Genomic DNA, 13,900 nt, shown 5'->3' on the forward strand with positions numbered 1-13,900 from the left:
TCGTGTTTTTTTTCCTCTCCCCACCATTTGTGTATCATTTTTACTCTCTGCTGTTCATTCTTTGACTTACTATTTACTCTCACATACCTCTGATTGAAGGAAAATGGTTGTGCTCCAGGCTTCCAATCCACCATGGAGAAGGGTTGGATGCAGAAGAGCCCTGCATCCAGCCACAGTCTCCTTCTTCAAATGAACAGTAAAAGCCAGAGGGAAGATTTTCTGCAAGAGGGAAAGACACACACATAGAGAAGAAGCCAGGTGAGCTGAGGAGGAGACTTTTGGGCACACAGAGAAGTTGAAATGACTATTCTGACTGGGTTTTTCAGGGCATGCAGGCACCCCCACAGCTACTCAATCCTGACCATAGGGAGATAGTGGCAAGGGAAACAACCCACAGACTGCAACAAAGTGACACCTCCACACTTTGTGTACACTCAAGTGTACACCTTGGAGATGGCTTTCTTAACAACTGCTTCTGCAGTCTGAAATAAAGAAAGTTCACCCAACAGTCTAAGTACTGTTAAGTCAGTATTCATTCATGGCGCCGGATGCACAGGGGACAGCTCCTCCAAAATGTGCACACCTTACAGGGTAGGGAGAGAGATATATATACAGCTGATACCTAATTATGTGTAATATTTCTAAGAAATAGTTTACATATTCATTAGTTTCCCAATAAATTATTTACATAAGTGTCTGCCCATTATCACATGCATGTTAAGTCTATTGGGGTCTCTTGGGGGTCATTTACTTCATCCTTGAGACTTCCTCACAGGAACTTTTGGCCAAATTCTGTGTCTTCTCCTGTTTATCTCTGCTGACTCTGCAGTAGAATTGGTTACGAAGACATCATTAGTCTTAGTTGAATGGCTTCTTTCTTCTTTAAGGACCCTTGCATTTCTTCCCTAAAACTACAGATAAACTCACACAAAAAGGATTTTACAACTCACTAGTAGGATTTTACACCCTACAAGCAGTTAACTATTTGAAGTCAGAGTTCAGTTAATGCTCTGTTTCATTCCCCCCTTTTCTCATGGCAAATTCTTTTGCAACAAGCTCCACAGAGGGAGATCTTGGAAAGGGATTGTTTCTGACATGATTCCCCCCCTTCTACAGTCTAGGTCCCTAGTCAACCCAGCTCAGCAATATGACTTCTCTCTGTGAGCAATGACACTGACTCCGGTAAAGCACTGAATTGTTTTGTGCCTTAGTTTTTGTACTTGCCAATCTGGTGAGGTGAGTGGATGAAAAGAGGATAGCTTATTTTAAGCCATTCTTTAAGGCTTTGAAGCCCACTAATTCTGTCACTGGCTTGGGATTTCACACAGATTTTCAGCTCCAGATGATAAAGGTACATTCGTTTTTTTTACTTTAAACTAACCAGTTTTAAAGTAATAGTAATGTCATTCAAGTTATAAGGTAACTTCATGCCTTCTTAATCTCCTTCTCTACTTACATTGCAAGTTCTTCTTACAAAGGGTGCAAAGCTCTGCTCCTCTTGCCCCGAGCCATATGTATACTTATATACCATAGATGAATATCCTCTACTTGATCTCAAATCAAACATTTCCTCTAAAACTCATTTTTTTCCCCCCATCATTCTCAGTAAGTACTTACTGCCTTCCTAATTTCTATTGTTGTCTAGTTCAACCTTTCATTTTTCTTCTTTAACGTGAGGCCAGACTTAGGACTTATTAAACAACCTCAGCAGAAACCATTGTAAAATGCCATGTAAAATCACATCCATTATAACATGATCTTAACTTTTAGAGAATCACTAATGATCTTTAATACAGACGCTAGACCCCGGGTGCAGTTGACAACTCTGCCAGGTAGTAGACGGCTTCTCAGTAGCAAGAGGGCACAAACTGGATTTTATGAGGAAAAAGGTAAAGCACAAAGCTATCTTGGCAGAAGAAGATGCCTTTTTCATATAGAGTTACATTAGGCATTAAAGATGCCAGAAGAGAGGAAGAGCAAACAGTCATTTTACCCTGTTATATAGGCTAACCAGTTCTTGGGCAGTACAAGACCCCTGAACACACTTGTGATGAACAGATGTAGCCATAAAAGGGATAATGATATTTCTGACTTCCCAGAGTTTTTACACTATTATGTACTAGAGACCAGCTTAGTTCATGGGTTTTTTTTACTTCATTGATTACCCAAAACTTTCTTTGTGGATTTGTTGTTTTTGTTGCTGGTTTTGGGTGTTTTTTGTTGTTTTTTTATTGCTTGTTTTTTTTAAGAAAGGGAAATGAGAGCAAAAAAGCATCCAAAACTGCAAGATAAACAGGAAATTTAATGTGCAAACACATTATAAGCCCCTATATCCAAGAAATTAGTTTTTCCATTCAGCTGCTTGTCAAAACCAGAGCAAATATTCCTTCACTTACAGAATGGAAGTAAATATAAATGCTAAAGCAAGATGATGTGCTGGTCATGTCATAGTGGCAATTTCACTAGCTTCCCTATGAGAAAAGGAGGCTCCAGATTTTGCTGTGATTATGAAGAATTTTTCCCTCTGAAATGTTCTACTTATGAGGCACCAGAATCTAAGCCTTAGATTATTCAAAATGTTTAAATATCAGCAAAATCCCCTGCCTAATATTGCAAGTCAATTACATACCTGCTCACAGGGCCTTAGTTTTTACTCTTATACCTCAAAAGGCAATTAATTGTCAGTGACACATTCACCTACTCCTTGGTCTACCATGGGTAAACAACTGGGGAAAACCACAACTGCAGCATTTAGGCCATGAGTATTTTCTGTTTTACTGGGGCCAAATTTGAACCTGGAACCTGGCATGGAGGTGAGAGTCATGTTTCAATGCTATTCTGTGCAAGAATCCAAATTTTTTATGAGAAGATCAAAATCTGTACCGGAGTTAAAACTTTTTCAAGTTTTTCCCTTAAAAAAATCTCCAAATTCACTCAGCCTAGTCTGTTCATTCAGTCTGGGACTGTTAAGCAGAGTTTCTTCCTTGTGTTTTGCCCCTCTACAGAACTGGATAATATTTCGTTGCACAGCCTGCGGGTGGGATCCAAAGAAAGCGACATTTTATAATGTGTCCTGAATTCCTACTGAAACAGCTTGGCTCAGTGTCAGACTGAATTAATCTCACGGCCATATGCTATCTAGGGTGATGTAAACAAGTCAGAGCAGCAGGAAGCGTCATCTAAGTAGCAATGCCTGCCTGCAGGCCAAAAAAAGCTCACTGTTGGTGAACAAGTAAGGGCAAAAATAAGAAGCTATTATTTTCCCAGGAAATTTCATTCCTCCTCCACAGATTAATTTCTTATGAATTTTCAGATGTTCCATGCACTGGATGCATTTTCTCTGCTGCTCTTTCTTATTTTGAATACATATAGCACCTGTGATTGCAAATACTGCTACCTCCCAAAGAGCTCTTTGGCTAGCGCTTCTCCATTGATGTGTACTTCTCAATTTTCTGAATGTTTATAATTCAAACTTACATTAACACAGACACTGCAAGATGAGGGAAAGCTAATCTGACTTTATTGAAAAATCACATAAACAAGGAGGCAGAAATTATGCCTACTGAAACCTGCCACATTGAATTTTATCATTAGCAACAGAAACCTAAAAAAATTTAGACCTCAGTAAGGTGTAGCTTCTGGGTATGGGACAGAGAATAGCGAAATCCAGTGAGACTGGAACATTGTGAGAATATAAGAGTCTCTGCTTTTGAGTGATGACTTAGGAGACTTAAGAGAAAAGTTGTAGGGTGCTAAAATTGTTCCTAACCAAGTCTTCTCAAGCATTCAGAACTATTTAAATTTTGCTTTAAAAGTAATTTAGTTCAAGGTTTTTTAAACATTTAATGTACACTTCTCATCCTTTAGTAGCAGGAAAAATTAGTAACTGGCATAATTTATGAAGTGGATGGAACATGCTCTTGATTAAAACTAAATGTAAATCAATCAGATACTGTAATTTAAACTTTTGGGTCAAATTCCAGACATATATTATAAAAGGAATAAGCATAAAAGTCTACTCTGGCATGTATGGAACTTTACCAAATGTAGGAGGAAATCTAAGAAGACAAAAAGATCATCTACTCAAAGAACTTAGAGAAGCACATGAATCTTAAACATAAGTTTCTTTCAATGGCTGTCTCTATGCTATCAAAGTTGGTCTGCCAAATTCTACCAGAAATTATGCATAAAAAGGGAAAATACTTTCCAACACAGTAATCAAAAAGTTATCCTGTAATGCCAGAAGTCTTTGCTGAATACAGAACTACCAGAGGATAGAAATTTTTGCTAGAGGTACAGCTTCTGATCAGGAGAGAAGCAAAAAGGATTAGTGTATACAGGACAGGAACCTTAAGAGAGCACTGCATGGAAACAGGTTGCTACTCCAGAATTTTGCTTGCAGGGAGACTCTGCTGCCCTGTATTTATCACTAAGACATAAATGAATCCACTGGTTTCTTCATGCATTTTTGCCTTGAGAGCAAACTGGCCCCTGTAGAATCAATTATCTCTGCTTTTTTGGTCACTCCCTCACATGATGACAAATTCAAACTTTATGGGTGCCTATTCTAGCTGCCATCTGGTCTTTTAACAGATTCATGCATGCGTATAGTGCTCTAACCATATAGCACAGACTGAGTCACTCTTTTCATCAATCAGATACCAGTCTTCCTTATCTCACCTGGCAATGTGTTCAATATATTTAAATATTCAATGAGGCAAAGAGTGAAAATTACCCTATAACACAGTGTTTATGAGATTTATTTGAAAGACGGAGGAAAATACTTTCAATCCCTACTTCTGGTAAAATTTATAAAATGTGGAAGAGCAACTATGGGAGAGATCTGAGTAACCCTTTTTCTTCAGAAGTAGACCAGAACTCCAGACCACAGTCTTGGAAACTCTCAATGGAAACCAGAAATATGGGTTAAAATTTATTCAGGCAGAAGAAAGAATCAGTCCTGGGTTTGTCACATCTGGATGAATCCTCCAAATTCTGGGTCTCTAGATAAAAATTATACTATCAGCACCCCCATTCTTTTTAATTTATTTTTTTTTAATAAAACAATTTCCTAACAAGCTTTGACTGACCAGTGTTTTCCCAGGCTAAATTTTTTGGTGAATCTGAGACAGAAAGAAAACTAAAAAGAGATGGATGGAACTACTGAAATAAAGTCCCTCTTTGTGAAAGCAGAGCTCTGCCAATCAACATTAGGAAATCATTTTAGTTTTAATCTCTGTCTTGTACCATACCAGCTATATTACATATATGATTCTCTGCTGCAAAAGGAGGAAGTATCTTATTTTGTTGCAGTAAATTATAATACATAAAAGCATGAATTTACTAGCAAAGACATAAGAACACCACTGTGGCACTTCTATGAGTCTGTTAAATCTGTAATGTCTGATAGTTAGGCATCTAGTTCCTATTTGAAGCTGTCTTTTGCTCCTGCAAGAACTCAAACAGTAGCATGCTTTTCTCTAGGAGTCATCCCTCTCTGATTTTACACTCTTTACACAGACTAATTGTTTGCATGTAGAACAAGCACTGTAACATTTCATTTGCCATTGACAAGTGAAGAGATGCTAACAAACAGTTGGCATTAGGGAGATTTGTTTCAGCTATGAAAAGAACAAAAATCAAATGTACAGGGGGGGAAGAAAGGAAGAAAAAAGCGGTGCCTGTGCATGTAAAAGACTGAAAGGAAAAAAAAAAACAACAAACACCAACATCTTCTTGTAGCTCAAAGACAACCTTTGGTTAAAAGCAATTTTGAAAGCTCCCCCCTCAGTTTTGAGCATGGCTGCATCTTTTTCTGACAGCTTTTTTGTGTAAGCAGAAGCATTTGGGAAACCCCTTTCTCTGCTTTATATAGCTATCTTGATGACAGCTGACTTAACATGAGCCAGCAGTGTGCCCAGCTGGCCAAGAAGGCTACCAGCATTCCAGCCTGCATCAGGAATAGTGTGGGAAGTCAGAACAGATAAGTGATCATGCCCCAGTACTCAGCATTGCTGAGGCCACACCTCAAGTACTGTGTCCAGTTCTGGGCCCCTCACTGCAAGGACGAAGAGTTGCTGGAGCATGTCCAGTGGAGAGCTACCAAGCTGGTGAAAGGTCTGGAGACCAAGTCCTATGAGGAGAGGCTGAGGGAACTGGGATTGTTTAGTTTGAAGAAGAGGAGGCTGAAGGGAGGGGAGACCTTATTGCTCTATACAACCGCCTGAAAGGAGGTTGTAGGGAGGTGGGAGTTGGCCTCTTCTCTCAAGTGAATGATGACAGGATCAGAGGAAATGGCCTCAAGTTGCGCCAGGGGAGGTTTAGACTGGATATTAGAAAGAATTTATTTATCAAAAGGATGGTTGGACAGTGGAACAGGCTGCCCAAGGGAGGTGGTGGAGTCACCATCCCTGGAAGTGTTTAAAAGAAATATAGATGTAGTGCTTAGGGACATGATTTAAGCACTGAACGGGTAGATTAGGTGATGATTGCTGGGTTTAGGTTATAGTTGGACTTGATGACCTTCAAGGTCTTTTCCAACCAGGATGATTCTGTGATTCTGTGAATCAAGCTTTGCCACACTTGCAAAAAGCTGATTAAAACATCTGTGTCGCTCAGGAGCAAAATGATAACTGAAAAGCTGAAAGATGACATATGTGTTGAGTTGGGATGTCATGCAAATGTAACTGACATCTACAACATCAGATCATTCCTCCGTTTTGTGTAAGAAGTTTTTTGCCAACAATATTCAACATAGTAAAAGAAGCAGAAGTCAAGAAATCAACAGAACTGAGCAGGCTTGTAAGTGGATACGCTGACACACCCACAACTCGAACTCTTGCTAAGAGTTTTGTTGCTTTAGTGGAAGATGGTGCTTTTCATGCCTTTTCACTAGCAGTAAGAATTCTCATTTCCAGCACCTGCAGTTGAAAATAAATTTCTCCTCAAGCTAGGGAGTGATGCTTTGCTAAACAGGTAGTTAAATATGTTCTGCTTTTTACATTTTCCAATTTACATTTTCAGAACTTTCTTTGCTGACACAACTGTAAGTTCTACATTGCTGTATGGAAATAGCTACAGACAAATGTCGCATGGAGAGAGAAAAGGCAACCAAACCAACTTCTTTGGATACTTCATGTGAGATTGAGAGATTGAGAACTGGCTCATCACAGAGGCAGCTAGGGACAAATGCAAAGTCAGCCTCCTGATATGTGAATATGGATGAGACACTATTCACAGGTGCACCCAATGATTGAAAATAACAGATTTCTCTAGGCCTGCTCCATCCTATGGTGACTGGTACAATTCCATCCTGTGAGCTCTGCTGTTCCCACTGGTGTAGCCAAGATTATCCTCACAAAGCAGAGCCTTTTATAGCAGAAAGACACAACAGTGTATCTGGATATATATTTGATCAGAAATAACAGCTCTCTCTACTTCCAATTAAATGAAAATGCATTCAATCTTCTGATTATCATAATTTACTAGGTTTTGGGGTTTTTTTTTAAGTGTGGAACACCATAGAAATAGCATTATGTTTTAGAGCTCTGTTTAAAAGCTTTTGGGCAAAAATAAGTTTTCAATACTAATATGAAACATTATTGGTTCTAGGGAGCTGCAAGCATGCAGTGCAAGTGCTCACCGTTCCTGTGAAAGTTAATTTATTGTCCACTGAGTGTGTGTTGTTGATGAACATAATTTCAAATTGTAGCAACCTCTAACATGATGGAGAGGTGTATCATTTCAAGCTTTTAACAAGTTTACTAAATGATCCCAGGTCAAAGGATTGTTCTCCACACCAATAAAATCTGTTACTTTGTTTCTTTGTTAGCAGCAAAGAACAGGGATCTGCTAGAAGTTGTCACTCTTAAGTTTAGGCTAGAAATAGCAAAGCTCTGTTAGTCTAGACATCACATATATCAACACACTTGTTTGAATTACTTTTGTCAGATTGTCCTCTGCTCTAGCTGTTGCATATGAAAGCTAAACTGAGAATAATTACCTTTTCTATTTCAAAGGCTTTTGCCAAGGCTGGTATTTTTGTCAGGGAACACATTTTTTGCATATGAAATCAGTGCAGCTCTGTCAACAGGAGTCCATAGGCTAGATCAGCTACCACACATGCACTTTACATGGGTAAACAATGAACTCTCAAAAAATATTTTTTTTTTATACCCAATGATAACCATACAGTTGACAATCCACCATTCCTAACTATCTATAGACAAGCAAAGGGTAAGATGCTGGAGATAGAACATGCAGAGGTACAGGAAAAGAGATACGGCATATTCAAGATGGTTAAAGAAGGTCCTAAAGTATCTAGGTTATGCAGCACAATTACAAAGCATTCAAGCACAGCAAGTCTGAGAAAACTCCGGCTCCTATCTATCTTCTGTTGGGATTTACTAGACTACTGACTGCTGAAGGGAGGACAGAAAACAAGAGGAATTACAAACACACAGGAACTTGTCAAAGGCAAGCTACTGGCTCTACTAATTTCTCATATTAGACATCTTCTTCCTCTCCCTTCTTCCACGTGCTGTGCTATGTTTTGATTAAAAGGTCTAACAAACTACACATATGACAATTCATTCTGGCTGCAACTCCTTTGCATTTTTGATCAGGAATTTGAGGAGATGAAGCACTAAGAGTATCTTGAGAATCTGCTGCAGAACTAATGCAGGCGAGTATTGGAACATATTAAACAGTTGACCCCAGGCAGACACCCAGAGAAACGGCATGTGCTATGGAGGATACTGGTCTTTTGATAGCACCAAATTAGTCTTAGTGTAAAGTCCCATGCATTGAAATTCAAAACAATCAAGGTGTTTGGAAAAGGAGGATGCAGCCTGGGGGTTGGAATTTACTCACTGCACATATCTCCTTCATCTTCTCCCTTGGGGCAGTCCCTGATGAAGTCACATGCCTGCCTCAGTCTGATTGCTGTTCCATTCCAGCAGCTGAAAGAACCCTCCAGAGACATTTTTGAACCAGAAGCAGATCCTAGAGGAACAAGAAAATAAAAACCTGTCATGATTTTGGGCCTAACACAACAACAAAGAAACAGCCACTTGGCCGCTCACCCAAATCTCCCCAACACACTGTGGGACGGGGAGGACAAAGGCCAACTTCACCGATTAAGGTCAAGGCCAACACAGACTCTACTTGGGGAAAAAATAATAATTTAATTTCACACTAATTAAAATGCACACAGGACACAGACAACACACAGAGCAGTGCTTGCATATGTTACCCCATCCCTCCCTTTCTCTCAGGCCCAAATTACTTTGTTCCTGGTTTCTCTACCTCCTTCCCCCCAGCAGCACAGGGGGACATGGGAGGGGGCTTAGAGTCAGTTCACAGGCAGGTGGTTCCTGCCACTCCATCCTCCTCAGGAAGAAGGATTCTGTACAGTCACCTCCCCTGCTTCCCCACAGGGTCCCTCCCTTCATGAGTCCTTCCCATGAGGTCCACAGCAAGCTGCTCCAGCCTGGGCTTCCCATAGAGTCATGGGTTGCTACGGGAACAGTCACCTCCCCTGGCACTGGGATCTTCCAAAACTGCACAGAGTCCACTGGCCACAAAATCCAAGTCCACTGGCCAAGCTCACCCCTCCTGGCACCTTCAGAGAATGTTCCACCACGTTCCCCCACGAGTGCAGGGGGACAGCTGCCATCTTGCCATGGGTTGCAGGGAAACTTCTGCTTGGGCACCTTCTTCCCCTTCTTCCTCACCAGCCACCAGCACTGCTCTGCCTCTCCAGCAGCTCTTCTCCCTTAAGTGCTCATTCTGCTCAGGCCTTGTATCAGTCCTTTCATATGTTAATGGCAGAGGCACACCTGTTGTCCCTCTAATGGCTCCTTGGCTGGTTTTGGAGCAGGGGGAGCTTCTCAGCTTGTTTCCGGAGCCACTCCTGGGGCATTTCTCCTGCTACCAAATATCCCGCCAAATCAAACCAGCACAAAACCACTTCAAATTAATGAATCTTCTTCTCAACCAATAGGTCACAGGATCCTGAATAGCACTGAAGGGGAGAATATCTTGTAAAATCCTCTCAGTCCAATCATTGCTTGATACAGCTATTATTTTATTTTGCTTGAGCTGTTCAATCTTGTCAAATATCTAGTAGTCTACCAAACATAAAACTTCAGTTCCCCAGGAATTTTTAGCACTCTAACTCAGAAGGTACCTTTGACCTTTAAAAAGAGGGTTGAAATTCTGCAGCTTGCTCTGTGGTATTTCTATAGAACAACACAATACACATGACAGATTAGTATGTGAATTTACTGCTAGACTGACAGTCTTGAAGATCGATATTCTCTGTCTAGCTCATGAATAACATGGCTACATGGTTTGGAAAGAACAAATGCTTTCATCATACCCTACTGTCAACATTTATTATGTATCACTTGGATGCATCACGTTGTTGAATTCTCCCTGCAAGAGAGAAAACAGTCTGATCTCTGCTTGTAGTTTTTCTTCTCTACTATACCCACTCCTGCTCCTGCATTCCCATCCTGTTGAGGCAGGGAGCCCACAGCAGACTATGTCTACCAAGATAAAAAAACAAATAATTCATATTACCTATTCTAAGCAGCAAAAGGCAGCTAAGAAAGGAGTCAACTCATATAAAATGGAGTCACTGAAGCCAGTATCATCCATTCAGAAATAATCTTGAGTACTTATCCCTTAGCACTATACTCTTCTGGAAGCACTTGATTCCCTTGACAGCTGAGAAGCCAGAAATTATCAGCTTGATGGGTATAATTTCCTTGCTGTAGGAATTCTCTCACCCAGAGGTCTTTGATTGTAGCCAAGTGAGATACTTAAAAGAAAAAAAAAAAAAAAGGAAAAAAAAAAAAAAAAAAAAAAGAAGGACTTGTCCTAAGAAACACATGCTCTAGATCAGCCACCTTGGAGGAGGCAGGAATTAGTTCAGCAACGTCTCACAGTCAGTACATATGAAGGAGGCCAAGCTGGAAAAGTGCAAGAGTCCCTTCCACAAACATCTGTGCATAGATGCAATCCACTGAAACCTTCCTGACTCTATGCAGAGATGTGCTTCCAGCTCACCACTCCTAAAACAAGCCTAGAAGAACAAAGAGGTCTGTGCTATGGATGCCTCACTGCAACAACTCCTGTTATGTCTCATATTAATTGGGTAAATGCTCAAAACTAAACCAAAGCGTCTCGGCGGAGCAAAACATTGTTTGCCCAACTCATTCAACTATGCTTGCTGAACAGTGCAGCTACATCATATGTTATAGTAGTACCACAGGGAGCTGGGAATCACTGGTGAATCAATTAGATATGCACTTGTTACTTTTATTTATATTGCCTGCCAACATTAAAAATTAATTAAGCATGTAGGAAAACAACCACTATTTCTCTTCAAGCTTATTTTATGGCACAAATCAATTCAGCAGTGGGGGGAATACATGCCAAACCTTTTTAATAAAGGACTTCAGCTTCCAAAAAGGGTGCTCTGTGTTATTGTCAGCTCGATTTTTTGAGACTGCCTAAGAGCAATTCTGGTTTTCCACATATAGGCTGCACAGTACCCTTGTATTTCAGTCAGGGTCAAGGCTGACTACAATGGAGAGCTCTAAGGAAAAAAGCCAGACCAAGTGACTCAGAGCTGGTTGTTGACAATTTCTGCAGACCCCTGGTAAGTGCATAAAGCAATGAGAAGATGTCTTCCTTGGCCTTCCTGTGCTCCTTGCAAAAATGCACTCAGAGACACTGCTAAGAGCCTTCCCTATATCAGAAGCAAAGGTCTTTGCATGTCGCAAGCCAGTAACAGCAGACTCAGGTTACTGTGCCAATGGATGCTACAAAACTGTAAGAAGCAATTCTGGTAACTCAGTAGGTTATCCCTTCTCCTACAAGTATGCAGTGAACCTATACAGTACTGTGTTCCTGGAAGTACCACCTAAACAGAAATTAAGAGACAAGGCCCAGAGTGCTTTCATAAGGTTAGTAACATCACCACTGTTAAACATGCTTTAGTCCTACTCAGATTGAGAAGTACTTCTGTCTTTCTGAATTAACCCACAGAAAGTTTTGAAAAAATGCCCATATTTATTAGTAGCTTTCATGTCCCGCTAAGTTTAGCTGCAATTTTTCAGCAACATCCATGTTTTATCCCAGCACGTGCAGAGAATCAGAGGAGGGGTTATTTTAGGCAAAGGAGTTTTTCTGTTTACTCAGTTGGTTTTCTCTTTGTAAAGGCACCCAGTTTTCCCAGCACATGACTGTGTTAACACCAATTATACCGGAACCAAGGCATTCAAGAGCACCTACTCTCTTCCCAGGTGTCTATATTGCATCCCAGGAGCACAAGTCCCTTGAAGTCCACTGACTGTGGTATTTAAAAGTCATCAGTTGCAACTAGACATCAAGTGATTCCAGGAGCTTTTCCTCCTAAACAAAGCAGTAGATTTGCATGCTTATTCATCTCTTCAGAGATAGGGCTTGAATTAGCTCAGACTTGCATTAGGTGCATATATATATGCTCCTTGTATAGGTTAGAGAACACAAACAGCAAAGCTGCAGCCTGGGGAACGGCTGGGCTATGTGACAGTAAATGATTTAATCCTGTCTCCTGTTTGCTTACTGTGTACACAAAGGCAAAATGAATTGGATAAAGGAGATGATTAACTAGTAAAACAAAAAAATAACAACAAAAAAGCCCAAATACAAATGGCCATTTTAATGGGTCACTTAATGCAGAGGTTTTCATCCAAGCTCAAGGAAATGCAATTTTAAATTAAAATATTTTGTAACAAAAAAAGACATATATTTTCATCTCCCAGCCCAAAGCACTCCTGGCAAGGTGAATCAGAATGCTCTGGATTGCTGAGTCAAGTGGCCTCAACTCACACACAAGATGTGTAAGGAAAGGAAAATGAATGGTATCAAATAAGTATCAAAGTAAAATTTGTGGGAGACATCCTTTATGTTGACAGCAGTGTTCATTTAGCTAGTGGCATTTGTAAATTATAGCAGTCATTAAGCTTTACCATGGCTGGCTTGGAGTCTTATAAATCATTATATAAGCAGCAACACTCAACAAATGGCATTTCAGGCTCTAAATTAAAAGGAGAAACAAACAACTCCTTGGGGAACAAGTGCTGACTTTCTACCTCACAGGTCCTGCTTGTGAACAAACTCCAGCCTTGGCAGGGTTCAAATTGAGTACCAGACCCTGAACAAAAATGACAGCCTGAGCTCTTGACTCTCCATGCTTTTGAACTTAAGTTTCCATGTAGCAGATCAGCAAGAAAGGGGAAAATCATGTGGGTTGGCCTAATGCAGAATCAGCAACTTACTACTCAGACTGGGGTCAAAGGGGATATACTTCACTCCCCAGTAGATTTTCTCCAACTTGGGTTGCCTCTTGTTCCCCCTCTCTTGATCAGCAAAGAAACTGAAGTGCGCTGTCAAGTTCTGGTGTATCTGTCTGAGGAACTTGGCCAGAAAGGTTGTGATGTCTGATCAGTGCAAAATGGGAACTTTCACCTTACTGTCATCACAGCTGGCCAGGTGGAAGGGAAGACTGAAATTCTTACAGGCATTTTCAAAGATACCCCTTATCTTGCTAACTGATTACACTGCTAATTATCATGCAGGATTAATCAAGTTGAACATAATTATACCTTGAAGTGTTACATTCAGCTTCTCAGGCCATAATTTTTAATGCTACCAAAAGCTTTTGGGACCAAGACTCAAGTAAAACTCTTCCACTCAGTGCACATTACATCTAGAGAGCTTAATAGGACAGTACTTGGTTGTTGTTTAAAACCCTGTCATTTCTATTCTGCAAAAAGAGATTAACTGAAATTGCAAAGACCCAGGATGAATGTGCACCCTCATGCATGTTCTACCAAAAAGCAGCTAT

General features: G+C 40.4%; 1 protein-coding gene across 5 annotated transcripts in view; it reads right to left on the reverse strand.

Annotated features, from left to right (window-relative positions):
* ALK (ALK receptor tyrosine kinase) overlaps nucleotides 1–13,900 on the reverse strand; it is a 326,814-nt gene that overhangs the window by 78,173 nt on the left and 234,741 nt on the right. For all 5 annotated transcript variants that reach the window (XM_051612967.1, XM_051612966.1, XM_051612964.1 and 2 more), the window contains exons 6-7: nucleotides 8,872–9,003; nucleotides 88–219 (exon numbers count right to left, since the gene is read on the reverse strand). In XM_051612967.1, the coding sequence (XP_051468927.1) occupies nucleotides 88–219; nucleotides 8,872–9,003 (264 nt within the window). The remainder of the gene's footprint in view (nucleotides 1–87; nucleotides 220–8,871; nucleotides 9,004–13,900) is intronic.

This window comes from Apus apus, chromosome 3 (assembly GCF_020740795.1).
Source record: "Apus apus isolate bApuApu2 chromosome 3, bApuApu2.pri.cur, whole genome shotgun sequence".
Taxonomy (NCBI): domain Eukaryota; kingdom Metazoa; phylum Chordata; class Aves; order Apodiformes; family Apodidae; genus Apus; species Apus apus.